Source organism: Podarcis melisellensis (genome assembly GCF_964234715.1).
Source record: "Podarcis melisellensis genome assembly, chromosome: 8".
NCBI lineage: Eukaryota > Metazoa > Chordata > Lepidosauria > Squamata > Lacertidae > Podarcis > Podarcis melisellensis.
In genome coordinates, this window is record NC_138540.1 from 73,940,104 (window position 1) to 73,955,073 (window position 14,970).

General features: G+C 41.9%; 1 protein-coding gene across 1 annotated transcript in view; it reads left to right on the forward strand.

Annotated features, from left to right (window-relative positions):
* Positions 1 to 1,565: 1,565 nt before the first annotated feature.
* The window catches only part of LOC309375867 (uncharacterized protein), a gene marked incomplete at its 5' end in the record, with an annotated part of 38,200 nt that continues 24,795 nt past the window's right edge, over positions 1,566 to 14,970 (forward strand). Inside the window, 8 exons of the mRNA XM_081921785.1 lie at positions 1,566 to 1,592; positions 1,825 to 1,863; positions 5,332 to 5,382; positions 5,795 to 5,830; positions 6,338 to 6,394; positions 7,110 to 7,154; positions 10,106 to 10,141; positions 12,372 to 12,428. Coding sequence (XP_081777911.1) covers positions 1,566 to 1,592; positions 1,825 to 1,863; positions 5,332 to 5,382; positions 5,795 to 5,830; positions 6,338 to 6,394; positions 7,110 to 7,154; positions 10,106 to 10,141; positions 12,372 to 12,428 — 348 coding nt within the window. The remainder of the gene's footprint in view (positions 1,593 to 1,824; positions 1,864 to 5,331; positions 5,383 to 5,794; positions 5,831 to 6,337; positions 6,395 to 7,109; positions 7,155 to 10,105; positions 10,142 to 12,371; positions 12,429 to 14,970) is intronic.

A 14,970-nucleotide genomic window follows, 5' to 3' on the forward strand; every position in this document is an offset into this window, starting at 1 on the left:
GCTGTTTGAAGTGCTATATTAGTGCTTTAGATGTGTGGTGCAGATGTTGCATTCGAGTGCTTAAAGTCCTGGATTTATTGTGATGTTACTTGCAGTGCTGAAGCTCTGAATGGCCTTTATGTTTTTGAGTCAGTTGATGGATAAGGGTTCAAACCAGATTTGGGTGGGCCCAACAACATGCAAACTCAACCTGAGAGAACGGTTGAGAACTAGGCCAGTTCCAAATTTCAAGTTGCCCTCAGTTATGTGATGGTTGTGGGCCACAGCAGTGCCCTGAGAAGTGCTAGGCAGCTGGGTCTAGCCACCATTTGGGGAGGAGTGTTTGCTAAACTCCTCACATTTACAAACCTGGACCTGGCACTAGCACAAGACAGTTGATTCTGCCACCTATTGGCCTTGTTCAATTTAAAAGAGAATAGGTTCAAAGTTTTGGCCTCGAAGCTTGAGTTGTAAGGAAAAGGGTACATTTTCCAAGTTGTCAGACATACATGAATGTGTCCCTTCCAGGTGATGTGACCTCTGTTTTGATTGGTATTCATATGTTTGTAATTAATATGCAAAATGTACATGCCTTTTCTATCCACGAGTAAGCCTTAACAGGGAAGTGCATGTTGCTAAGTGGGATGCAGAGGTTTGGGGAACATTGTCGCAGCAAGTATCCCAGAGGACAATGGACTGCATTATGAATCAGATACATGGAATCGGGACCAGTATCAAATATTGATATGGTCAGGCATCTGCCAAGGCCTCAGTCATAAGCAGGGCTCACTGAGAAACAGGGACAGAGAAATTTGATTTAAAGGCAAAGCTTCCTAATTCACACTTTCTAAAACAATGTTTGAACTGAAACACAGCCATCCTTGAAAATTCGCTCCTCTCTGAATTTTGCAATGGAGTTCCCCAGCCAGGTAACATGAACAAAAATGCATCTGCTGCAGGGGAAAGTGTATATAATAATGCATATATTGGTGATAAATACCATACAAATAACATTGTGTTAGAGGGAAATTATTTGTAAAAAAAAATAAGTATATGCTAGGCAACAAGGCACACAAATGTGTATCTAAACAGAAATTTGTACTATCAGGAGGCCCTATTATAATAAATAAATAAATAAATAAAATGTATTTGTACCCCACCCATCTGGCTGGGTTTCCCCAGCTACTCTGAGTGGCCCCCAACAGAATATAAAAATGATGAAACATCAAACATTAAAAACGACCCTAAACAGGGCTGCCTTCAGATGTCTTCTAAAAGTCAGAGGGTTGATTAACTTTTAAAATAATAATAATTGTAAGCATGAACTGATGTGAACATGTAGGGAAAGCCATTTTAAAAGTAGAGAAATAAGAAACCTGAGAAGAAGGGAAATTGACATATTCACCCATCCCTCCTGACAAGAAATAGACACACCTGTCCCCCTCTCTCCTTCTCATGGCTGCGATTTGCTTGATCTTGCCTCTCACTTCAGTCCAGACAGCGGTAGTGGTGAAAGGGAGGGGCCACAGGTGCCACTGCCTGCCTGCTCATTGGCTATCTGCCTGTTAAGCCAGTAGGTGGTAGCAATGGTGAAGTTGGTGGAGGAGCTGGTGGTAACGTCAGTGACAAGATGGGCTCCCTGAGGGTTGTGAAGGTGAAATCACAGAGGTTATCTTGTCCAGGGGTCCTCCAAACTCTGGAGGTCAACAGGGCACCTGTTTCCCAGAATGCTTAGCACAGTGACACTGACATTCTTCACCTGAGTGCATCTCTGTAACTGGCCAGACATCGTAGAAATGAAAATAATGCCTGTATTGTTTTGTTTTGTTTTGTTTTGTTTTGCAGGGTGATGAAGATGAGGATGAAGGTGAAGGCGGGATGGCGGTAAGTTAAGCAAAGCTGGATTTCAGTTACATTGTCTCCCCTTTAAAATGATTAAGGTTCATAACTTGAATGAGTGGGCAGCAACAGTTACCTCACATCGGTTTCCACTCCGCACAGAAATATATCTCACACACCTATCCCACCCTTCAACTAAGGCTCTTGGTCATCCAATATAGGATTTTCTAACCACCCCCCATTCTATTCTCTTTTTTTAAAAAAATAATATTTATTACTTTTAAAGGTTACAGAAAAAGAAGAAAAAAGAAAAATAGAGACAAGAAAGAAAGAAAACAAAAAAGTGAAAAAACACCACAATACAATACAGTATACAAATAATATAAGCCCCAACCCAAACCTATTAGACTAAACACATAAATAAATCAAAACAAAAACAGTTTAAAATACATCTCTCCTTTTCCATATTCTATCCTTCATTTCCTTGTTTCCTCAACTTCCTCACACCTCCCTTTTTGTATTCCAGTTCTTCTAATTGTTTCAGCAAATCCTTTCCATCTTTCTCTGTTTTTTATCATCTTGTAAATAACATATTTTTTAACCTTATTTCCCTTTAAGACTAAAGTATCTATACTTAACTTCTTCTAACATTTCTACTAAATCCATATAATATCATTCCACAATTTTTCTAACAGTCATTAATTTTACAAAATTTCTAAATATGAACTTTAACTTCCCAATCTTCTTCCACCCTCTCCTCTCCCTGGTTTCTGATTCTGCCAGTCCTTTCTGTCAGATCCATATAGTCCATCAACCTGGAGATCTTATGTCCGAGGCTCTTAATTCTTTTCCAAGTCCCTTCTGCGGATCTTCTTCATATTCTTTGATGCTCAGGAGCAAATCTCGGGAAAACTCCAACCAAACAGAATTCCTTCTGAACAGCTCAGCCAAGTTTCCATAATTGAAACTAAGGTCCATAGAGTATTTCAGGACGTATTTCAGGATTCCTCCAAATCCATAGGCCCCCGAAGCTTCAAGCTCCTCCAGGCCCAAACCCATGTCCCAAAAGTCAGTTAGTCCCTGGATAAAGGGATCTTTCCAACTTTCGTTATTCAGTCCAAGCCAGGGTCCAATCCTCAAAATCTGGCTTTTGCTAGAATCAATCATGCAAGGCCTCAATTTATAATCCTCGATTTGCTTCTGTAGAACGGAGGATCCTGCTTGAACTACTTTAGGTTTCGCAGTGGCATCTTTCTCCTTTTCCTCCACCATTTGTCCTGCCAAGGTATATTCCTGTACCAAGTCCTGAATTATTTCTGTATTGTTGCTTGCTTTTTGATTCAAATTGGTCACTTTCTGTTCCCGGCTGTCAATTTTGGAAATCATGTCATCTGCCTTTTTATGCAGCTGTTCAAGTGAATGGTTTATCTTATATAATACAGTCACAATAGCTTCTCCTGTCAGCATTTTGAATAGTCCAAGGTCAATCTCTGATTCTCAGAAACTTTATCTTGCAGCTGGAGCTTACCCTGTTACACTCCTGTAACAGTTTCACATGCTCCCTCTAGAGGGAAACAGTCTCAACTTGTATCAGTTCTTTCAAGCACAGAAACAGTTTCGATTTTCAGTTATTTTTTCCCTCCCTTTAATAAACTCAGAAGAGATAAATGGAAACAGTATCTTTCTAATTTTAAGTAACTATCAAATCCGTTCTGTCAATGAACCTTCCCCAAAAGTCATCTGGCAGACCGTTCCCAGGTTCAGAGCAGTGGTAGTTTGCTTTTCACTCTCTCCTGCAGGTTCTCACTAGGTCCACGACTTCCCCCCTCTTCTCCTGCTTCCAAGGGGGTTTTATATTTTTAACTGATGGAATTTTAATCCTTTGTCAAAAACTTTCAGAGACTTTAGTTTGTAACGTCTTTGCTTCAGTCTATTTACAAAAGCAGAAGGCGGACTTCCTGTTTAGAGCCTTCCCACTTCGTTGCCAAATTAAAATATTTTAAGATCCAAATTTTCCGATCTACTCACGGGTAGTTGTTTAAGGTCCAATTGTCCACAGGAAAAAGTCAGTGCTCTCCGGCAGCAGCAATGCGGCTTCACTCCGTGAAAGAAGCAGTCGATTCAAAGCACCGAGCCACTCACCCCACATCGTTCCGGATCCCCAAAATAGGGTTTCCCCGTGAGTAGGGGAGGCGCAAGAGGTGCCAGCCGAATCCCAAGTTCACAGCTTCTCCCGCCTGTGATTTCTATGGGTCTCCGCCTTCGCCATGGCGGTTAGACCCTGCCTTTCACGGAGCAAGTTCCTCCCAATCGGAGGAGCTCCGCCATTGCTGGAGGCGCCAACCCGGAAGTCTCCCCCCCCCCATTCTATTCTCACAACAACCCTACAAGAAAGATGGTCGGTGGGCAGAGTGAGACTGGATGCCACAGCATCATCCAGGAAGTTCAATGCCTGAGAAGATATTTGAGATCTGATCTCTGATACTTCATCCTAGGGGTTCTCAAGTCATGGTCTGCGAGCTACATTCAGATGGCTAGCAGCATGTCCGTAAAATACAACAAGAATCCATGCACCAACGAGGCCAGCACATTACAGTCACTACAACAGGCAGCAATTTTCATGTGGGGAATTGTTTTGGCAACCTAGGAAGATGTCCTCATCTTGAACTGTGGTGGCCACTCTGACCAGAAGCAGCTCTCAGGGGCCTTTCAGTGGGGATGACCAGGATCAAATCTGGGAACCTTCTGCATGCAAATCATATGCTGTAAGACTAAGCTGTGGTCCACTTTTTTTGGGCAGGGGGAATCTCAGTTGCCCCATTGAAAAGAAGCCCAAAGTTTCTGATAATCACACAAAAACAAAAGGAAACAATATGAACCATTAGCTGGCCATTCAGTTAATAATCAGGAATGGCTGTGAGCAGAATGCCTGCTTTGCAAGGGGTTGGAATAGATAGCCCTCAGGGTGGATTCCAGCTCTACAATTCTATGATTCTATGAAATAAATATTGCAGGGTGAACTCTCCTTCTCCCCTCCCCTTTCCCTCTCCTGTCCATCAGTTTAACAGTCAGTGTGGTGATGAACTAGGGCCTGAGAGATTAGAGTTCAAATCCCCATTCTCTCATGAAGCACACTGGATGACAATGTGCCAGTAACAGTCTCTCAGCCTAACCTGCCTCACATTCTCCTCTAAATCACTGTCTTCCCACATTTTGCCCTCCCTCAGTCCAGATTTTCCCATATCCTCTCCTTTTTGGAGTACCATGGGTCTGAAAAAAAACACTATATTGAGTAAGGAGTATGTGTGGGAAGGCAGTGATTTCGAGGAGAATGTCACATGGACAATGGAGAATCCGTGGAGATACAGGAAGCTTCCAATGCACATTAAATGCCAAGAGAATGGAGCAATGTATATATGGCATGTCTAAGTTGGAGTAGTAGAATAGTGAAGTGTGGGAGGTTGGGGTGCATGTCATGTGTGGATCAGTTAATGCTTTCTTCCTCCTTTGTAGGATCTAATGGCCATGTTTGGAGGTGGTAGCAGTGGCGGTGGCGGCTTAATGGTAAGAATTTCTCCATCACCTTCTCCCGTTTTCTTCTGTGCTTTCCTTTGATTGGTGGGAGGCAACTGGGATATTATTATTTTTTAATTGCATCAACCAAAGTCACATGAGGTTGCTCCCTCGCTGAAGCTAAGCTGGTCTGCCCAGAGATAGTTACCTGGTGTCCACGGTATGGTGTGAAGGCAATTTTAAATAAATAAATAAAGTAAGTAAGTAAGTGTAGGGCAGTTTTTTAAAAGAAAAGAAAAGAAAAGAAAAGAAAAAGATTCTGGTCCATATCATGGCAAGATATATCAATTTCCTACCCTGGGGAAGACAGCAACTGTTGCACAGTATGTCTAAAATTGAGTAGTGGGGATGCCAAGTGTGTATCATCCAAGAGAAGATCTAAAACCTTTCCTTTCCTTTGCAGGACATGCTTGGAAATGGTGGTGCTAGTAAACTAGCGGTAAGTGCATTTCTATTACCTTCTTTCATTTTCCTCTGAGCAATTATATTGGGAAGTCAGAATTTCATCCTAAAACATGGTGGATGTTCTTATTGGGAGGCAAATAGCATCACCCTAAGAGAGTCACTCTGACACAAGCCAAATTCTTACAAGCACTAAAAGTGGTTTGCTTCCTGCAAAGCCTTCAAGCACCTGACTTCCATGCATCTCCCTCCTCCAGGACACTTGCGAGCATCCATTGTCCTACAACCAACTACAGTTCAATGGGTGGGTGTGAAGAGAGAGAATTTTCAATGATGGAGCAAAAACTCTGGGATGCCCTCCATAGGAAGACCCATATGGGCAAATCACAATCAGAAATGTGCAAATCAGTCTAATTTTAATCATGGTTGATGCGAAAACAGGATAATAGACCTGAAAGGCCTGGGGTATGATCCAACTGACTCTTCATCAATTCTTAGAGAAACTTGCCTTTCTGTAAAGATCTTTCTTTTTACTTCCTTGTAGGCAATGGCCCCTCTGCTAGCTGGAGGTGGAGGTGATGGCGAGGTAGGTGGTGGAGGGGTAGGGCACAATCCTTTTTCATTGCAGGGCAGATCTTGCCATGAAGTCAGAAGTCAATCTGAGGCATCATCACCATCATCCTTATTCTGGACATGACTTGCTTGTTGAGGGAAACCACCATGAAACCATGTGTTTAGCCGCCCCCTCCCCAAACCGTACTCATGCTCCCTCCTGGTCAGTATGCCGAGCACATGCATGGAACCTCCAGGAACATAGGCAACATGCAGCCCTCAGAAGACCGCAGTACCAAAGTGGTGATGTGGCTTGAATGATGAACTGGGAGTTTAGAGTTCAAATCCCCATTCTCTCATGAAGCACACTGGATGACAATGTGCCAGTAACAGTCTCTCAGCCTAACCTGCCTCACATTCTCCTCTAAAACACTGCCTTCCCACATTTCCCTCTCTCTCAGTCCAGATTTTCCCATATTCTCTCCTTTAGGGAGTACCCTTGGTCTGAAAAGAAGAAGAAGATGTGTATTGAGGAAGGGGTGTGGGAAGGCAGTGATTTAGAGGAGAATGTCATATGGAAAATGGAGAATTTGTGGAGATACAGGAAGCTTCCTAAGCTCATTAAATGTCAGTATGGCTGAGTTCAAGAGAATGGAGCAATGCATATATGGCATGTCTAAGTTGGAGTAGTAGAATAGTGGAGTGTGGGAGGTTGGGGTGCATGTCATGTGTGGATCAGTCAATGCTTTCCCCCTCCTTTGTAGGGTCTAATGGCCATGCTTGGAGGTGGCGGCGGTGGCGGCTTAATGGTAAGTATTTCTCCATCACCTTCTCCAATTGATTGGTGGGAGGCAGCTGGGATAAAGATTTTAAAAATTGCATCAACCGAAGTCACATGAGGTTGCTCCCTTGTTGAAGCTTAGCTGGTCTGCCCCCCCCAAAGGAAAGTAATGGGATGAAACTGTTCTTTGCAAAACAAACAAAACTGTTGCTACCAAGCAGGCCAATAGCAGCCTCTCTCTCTCTCTCTCTCTAACTCTCCATTTCATCCCAGAGTGCTCTAAGTTGTCTGCATAATAAAACTGCAGATAAAAACCAGATAAAAATCCCCCAAATTGTTTAAGAACATATATACATAAAATGTATAGTAAAATGCATGTAAAATCAGTTAACCCCTTGAGAGATGAATGTAGGCAACTAGCTTATATGTCTGGGCAGACTTGATGAATTAAAACAATGTTCTTTTTTTTCAATTTTTTTCAATTAATTTCCCACATTTTAAAACAAACAAACAAACACAGATCATAAGTGAACTTAGTCTAATATTAATATCATAGTTAAATGACTTCCTCAAATTCCCTTGACTGAATTTCATTATATATCATTGTAATGGTTTTCCAAAACAGTTTCTCATAATATTTACTTACTCCTTAACTTCTTTATCTCTTTTCATCTTAACTTTAAACATAATGTTTTATAATTTCACATATTTAAATCCTTAGCCTATCTGTTACTTTGCAAGTGTTTCTATTTAATTTAACTTAGCATATTTGGATAAATAGTCTTTGAATTTCTTCCATACTTCCTGATATTCCTCCTCCTTCTGGTCACGGATTCTTCCGGTCAGGTCAGCTAGCTCCGGAAAGTCCATCATCTTCATCTGCCATTCCTCCACTGTTGGTATTTCTTGTGTTTTCCAATTTTTGGCTAATAAAATTTGAGCTGCAGTTGGGGCATACAAAAGCAGTCTAACATCTTTTTGGGGCAATTCCAAACCTATTATTTCAAGAAGAAAGGCCTCTGGTTTCTTAACAAACGTATATTTCAAGATTTTTTACCAACTCATTATAAATCTTCTCCCAGAAGTCTTTCACCTTGGGACAGGTCTACCACATATGGTAAAAGGTACCCTCCTTTTCTTTACATTTCAAGCATAGATTATCACTATTGTCATAAATCTTTGCTAACTTTCCAGGGGCCAAGTACCATCTGTACATCAGTTTCATTATATTTTCCTTTAACACTGTACATGCAGTGAACTTGAGCCCTTTCCTCCACAACCTTTCCCAATCTTCAAACATTATGTTATGTCCAACATCTCTTGCCCAATCTATCATCATGGATTTAACTTGTTCATTCTTTGTATGACACTCCAATAATAAATTATACATTTTAGACAAATTTTTAACTTTAGAATCTAACAACCCCGTTTCCAATTTGTTTTTTCCGAAGCAAAACCATTTTTCTTTGTACAATTCATTAATCTGGTGATAATGTAACCAATTTGTTTTATCTTTGATTTGGCCAAATGGCTTTAATTTAAGTCCTTCATTATCTTCCAATAACAAATCTAAGTATCTTAACCACTTGGATTCCATATTTGACTTTTTCTGGGCCTTTGCCTCCATTGGCGAGAGCCATCTGGGTATTTTCCTTTCTAGAAGATCTTTGTATTTAATCCAAACATTATGTAGAGATTTTCTAATCACAAGATTTTTAAAGCCATTATGGGCCTTTACCTTCTCATACCATAGATATGCATGCCATCCAAACACATTGTCAAATCCCTCCAAATCTATAACATCAGTATCCTCTAGTTGTATCCATTCCTTAATCCAGCAAAGCGTTGCTGCTTCAAAATAGATCTTCAAATTTGGCAGGGAAAATCCCCCTCTTTCTTTCAAGTCTGTTAGTAATTTATATTTGATTCTGGGTTTTTTCCCCTGCCATATAAATCTAGATAGTGCTTTTTGCCATTCTTTAAAACACTTCACATTATCAATAATTGGTAGGGCTTGAAGCAGAAACAACATCTTTGGCAATACATTCATCTTAACTGCAGATATCCTGCCCATTAATGACAATTTCAAATTAGACCAAGTCTCCAAATCTCACTTAATTTCATTCCATAATTTCTCATAGTTATCTTTATATAGATTCAAATTTATCACCGACAAATTGACCCCCAGATATTTAACTTTTTTCACCAAGACTAGGTCCACTTTTTCTTGTAATAACTTCCTTTCCTCATTGTCCAGATTTCTCTCTAGAACTTTGGTTTTGCTCTTATTTAACTTAAATCCTGCTACCTGCCCGAACTCCTGTATTGTCTCCAGTGCTTTTACTGCACTTGAGTCTGGTTCTTGAAGTATCAATACTAGATCATCAGCAAAGGCATTTAATTTATATTGTTTGGATCCTACTACTATACCTTTAATTTTCTTATCAACAAGCCCTCAAGGACTGAAATAAACAGCAGAGGGGAAAGTGGGCACCCTTGCCTGGTTCCCTTCTCAAGAATTAAAACAATTTTCAGCAGGCATCTACAACAACATAGCAAGGATGCCTGACCAATGTCAACAAGCTAGGAGTTCCTAACTGAAAATGCTGCTACTCTAAATTGTTGACTGCTTATAAATGTGGCACAAGTATTATGTGGCATTTGTAAAAGTGCTGGTTTCACAGTTTTGAACCCATCAGCCAGGGGCCTTAAGTAAAGTCGTTCCACATTAAGAGCTTCATTTACCAATTGTAGAAAATGAAAAATTCTATGACTCTGTGACTCTACAAGAAATACCAGAAAGAAAGAAACTAAAGGAAGCCCTGATTGGCTGGACTGGTCCACATCATGGCAAGAGATATTGATTTCCTATCCTGAGGAAGACAGCAACTGTTGCACAGTATGTCTAAAATTGAGTAGCAGGGATACCAAGTGTATATCATCCAAGAGAAGATAAAAAATCTTTCCTTTCCTTTGCAGAACATGCTTAGAAATGGTGGTGCTAGTAAACTAGCGGTAAGTGCATTTCTATTACCTTCTTTCATTTTCCTCTGAGCTATTATTTTGGGAAGTCAGAATTTCATCCTAAAACATGGCAGGTGTTCTTATTGGGAGGCAAATAGCATCACCCCAAGAGAGTGTCTCCAACGCAAGCCAGCTTCCTACAAGCACTAACAGTGGTTTGCTTCCTGCAAAGCCTTCAAGCACCTGACTTCCATACATCTCCCTCCTCCTGGACACTTTTGAGCATCCAATGTCCTACAACCAAGTACTGTTCAATGGGTCGGTGTGAAGAGAGAGCATTTTCAATGGTGGAGCAAAAGCTCTGGGATGCCCTCCATAGGAAGACCCATATGGGCCCATCACAAACAGAAATGGGCAAATCAGTCTAATTTTAGTCATTGTCACTTTTGCACTTGTTTACCCAACAGTCTGTTCTGCTCCATTTCTGCATCAATTTGTGAGCGAGTTGTTCAAACACATAGCTACAGGACACTCATAGGACCAGGTATCTCAATGCATCACCTCTCTATCCATACATGAAGCTTTTCACCAAAGCCCCTGCTGTAGATGCAGTGGTCATCTGTGGTGAGGGAGGTGTCTAAGAGGGAAGTGGCATTCTCAGCCTCAGCCAGCATGGCCAATGGTTAGGGATGACAGGAGTCCAGCAAAATTTGCAAGGCTCTTCATCCCTGGCTAAAATCTCCCATTAGACATGAAGTTCTTTTGCCAAATGTGAAAGGGGTTTAACATTCTGAGATTTGCCCCGAATTCTGCAATTATGTCAAATGTGGGCAAAAAGTCCTCTCATCTCTACCACAAGTAAGATGGGTCGAGCCTTTTACTTTTCATATTTGGGAATTTTAACAGTCTTTTTTGGTGAGAAACTGACCATCCTTTCCATGTCCATAGAGATAGAAGGATCTGTCAATTTTGGTTCCCCCCATTTCCAATTTTTCCAATCTTTAATCTGATTCTCCACATTTCTGCAGCCATCTGCTTATTAAAAAAGAAAAAAAGAAAATTCCTCAGTATTTTAGTTTAATTTTCTCCTGAAAACCATATTCCCCCCCATCCCACTTACAACCATACCAAATATAGCATATCTACATATACCTTAGGAGTTTCCCTTTGCAGGCAGTTCTCATTAATATCCAAGTATTTGCAAGCATTTTCCCTTATACAATGCATTTTTCCTAATATAATATTTGGTGGTGGTAAGAAACTATCCATTATAATCTTCCTGTATTTGTGAAGCTGTTGTAGGCCTTGGGAATGAAGTCAATAATGTCACTGGGTTGGTAAGAATCTAATATAAGCACCTCTTACAGTATGTGTTAGACATCTGTGCAATATTCACATGCAAGGCTATTGCATGAAGAATGACTGCTCAGCTGGCCACACCCCAGATGACACATTCTTGCTGCGCACTCAACATTTCCATCTTCAGTGAGGATGTCTCCAAAAGGGCATTTATACATGAATAGCTAAATATATATCAGCTCCCCCCTTGCAGGTGCCCATACAGATTCAAGCTATTTCCACAGTGGGACAGCAGTGTGTGTTTTGTCATTGGAGACAGTGAAAGTGACAGAGATGTTGCTCCATCTATCCTCTCCATGTGCTAGACCTAATAATAGGATACTGGTCCCTGTGCTCTTATTGTTGTGAAGCCAGAAGTAATCCTGAAAGATTTTAGGAAGTCCTATAACATCACCCAAGGAGACCTCAAATGCATTCCAAGTTCTCAGCGTCCTAGGAAATACACAAACTTTAGAAAGGAGGAAGACCTTCCCAGACTGTTTAGGTGAAGGTTTTATCTCCCACAACATAAATGGCCTGGGGTATGGTCTGGAGACACATGAAGGCTCCACCTAACTGAAGTTAAGCAGTTCTGAGTGGGTAAAGGGGAGTGAAACTATGGCATTTGCAATCACAGGATGTAATGTTGACCATCAATTTGGATCATTATAAATGGGGAGAAGACAAGTACATGGAGGTTAAGGCTATCCATAAATGTTCATCATGATGGTACCAGAGGCCTTATGCCGGTAGATGATAGTTGCTGAGGAACTAGAGCAGGAGGCTTCTATTGTACTCTTGTTCTACATGCGAGGTTCTAATAGGCTGATGTGAAAACAGGATGATAGACCTGAAAGGCCTGGGGTATGATCCAACTGACTCTTCATCTATTCTTAGAGAAACTTGCCTTTCTGTAAAGATCTTTCTTTTTACTTCCTTGTAGGCAATGGCCCCTCTGCTAGCTGGAGGTGGAGGTGATGGCGAGGTAGGTGGTGGAGGGGTAGGGCACAATCCTTTTTCATTGCAGGGCAGATCTTGCCATGAAGTCAGATGTCAATCTGAAGCTACGGGACCGCCTCTCCTGGTATGCCCCACAGAGGAACCTACGGTCTTCAAATAAAAACACCTTGAAGGTCCCAGGCCACAGAGAGGTTAGGCTGGCCTCAACTAGAGCCAGGGCCTTTTCGGCTGCGGCTCCAACCTGGTGGAATGCTCTGTCACAAGAGACAAGGGCCCTGCAGGACTTGACATCTTTCCGTAGGGCCTGCAAGACAGAGCTGTTCCGCCAGGCCTTTGGTTAGGGCGCAGCCTGACTCCCTCCTTGGCAACCTTTACAAAACTTTATGGCTGCCATCAATCTTGATTTTAATTAATTTTTATAATGTTTTTATAATGTCGCACTATTTTGGTGTTGTTAGCCGCCCTGAGCCCGGCTTCGGCTGGGGAGGGCGGGATATAAATAAAATTTTTTATTATTATTATTATTATTATTATTATTATTATTATTATTATTATCATCACCATCATCCTTATTCTGGACATGACTTGCTTGTTGAGGGAAACCACCATGAAACCATGTGTTTAGCCGACCCCTCCCCAAACCATGCTCCTTCTGGGTTCAATTAAGGGTCTCCTATGCACACAGGTCCTGCTATCAGCTTGATGTTCTACAAAAATATTACATATCTGAACATAAAGCATTATGCCCAAACCTCACTTACAAGCGCAGCTGATTCCTATATCTGAACAGCCACAATTTGCGCACTTGTGGTTTGTGCTCTGCTAGTTGGTAGCAGCTGTTTGCAGGAAGAAACCATTTAGAAAGGGAAGAGGGAGAGAGATCAGACCAATCATTTCCCCCCCTTGTCTCTCTTTTGCTGGCTGGCTGCAGGCATTTTAAGAAGAAACCATGGCAAGAAAGGGAGGGGAGATCACTGATTAGACATGTTCCCATAGGAAATATTGGAGATTGCCAGCTCTTTATGAAAAACACTCACCCCAACCAACAATTTATTGGGAACTCATTTTGTTCTTTAAGTGGGACCTCATGACGCATTGAACATATACGTGATTATAGGAAGCATTCTAGGTTAGTGGTGTGCTTTTTCTTATGAACCTCTAAGAATTTCCAATACTCCAAATGAAATTCAAGTACAGTGGTACCTTGGGTTACATACGCTTCAGGTTACAGACTCCGCTAACCCAGAAATAGTAGCCGGGGTTAAGAACTTTGCCTCGGGATGAGAACAAAAATCACACGACGGCAGCAGGAGGCCCCATTAGCAAAAGTGGTGCTTCGGGTTAAGAACAGTTTCAGGTTAAGAACAGACCTCTGGAACGAACTAATTTCCACTGTACCACTGTACTGCAAAGGGTCTGCCTATTGACTTTTCTCTTCCAAAAGCAATGGAAAATAGAAACGTTGCCTTGACTAGAAACTTTGCCATCTGGCAATTGAAACAGCAATGGAATGCATCGCCACACTGGAGGACGGCTTACCTGATCTCCCAGCAGCTGAATCCCCACCTCCTTCTGGGAAGAAATGGGGAGGGATGAGCTGGTGAGGAGGTCAGCATGGTGCTAATGTACTGGAGGATCTGATCCCATGATCCTGCTGGCAGGTTTCAACTGCACCTGCCCCTCTATCATCTCAGCCCCATTACTCCTGCTAAGTAGCCACAACTCAGCTGTCAAGAGGTCAGGTGAATGCCGCTGCCCGCCATGCCACACACTACTGGGCGCAGCTAGGGGCAAGATAAAACTTTGCCGACTGGAGAATGCTGGTTTCTTCATGCAATGAGAAACCAAAGCAAATGGGGGTGGACCTATGAATATGCGCATTAACAGAGATAATTCTCCTGTTCCCATTGTAGGCCATGTTGCCTATGCTTTCCGAAGATGGTGATGATGATGAAGGCGGTGCTGCGGTAAGAAACTCTCCCTTTTTATTCCAGGGCAATTCTGAGGGCAGGGTTAAGCATGTGGCCCCATCACCATATTTCCTCTGCACACACAAGTAGGCTGTGAGGAAGCCTAAAGTATCCCATCAAAGCTGAATTTTAAACAAAACATGTGTTTAGCCAAACCGTACTCATGCTCCCTCCTGGTCAGTATGCTGAGCACATGCATGGAACCTTCAGGACCATAGGCAACATGCAGCCCTCAGAAGACCGCAGTACCAAAGTGGTGTTGTGGCTTGAATGATGAACTAGGGCCTGGGAGATTAGAGTTCAAATCCCCATTCTCTCATGAAGCACACTGGATGACAATGTGCCAGTAACAGTCTCTCAGCCTAACCTGTCTCACATTCTCCTCTAAAACACTGCCTTCCCACATTTCCCTCTCCCTCAGTCCAGATTTTCCCATATTCTCTCCATTTGGGAGTACCCTTGGTTTGAAAAAAAAAAAATCTGTTTTGTGGAAGGGGTATGTGTGGGAATGCAGTGAAGGAGAATGTCATATGGACAATGGAGAATTTGTGGAGATACAGGAAGCTTCCTACGCTCATTAAATGTGAGTATGGCTGAGTTCAAGAGAATGGA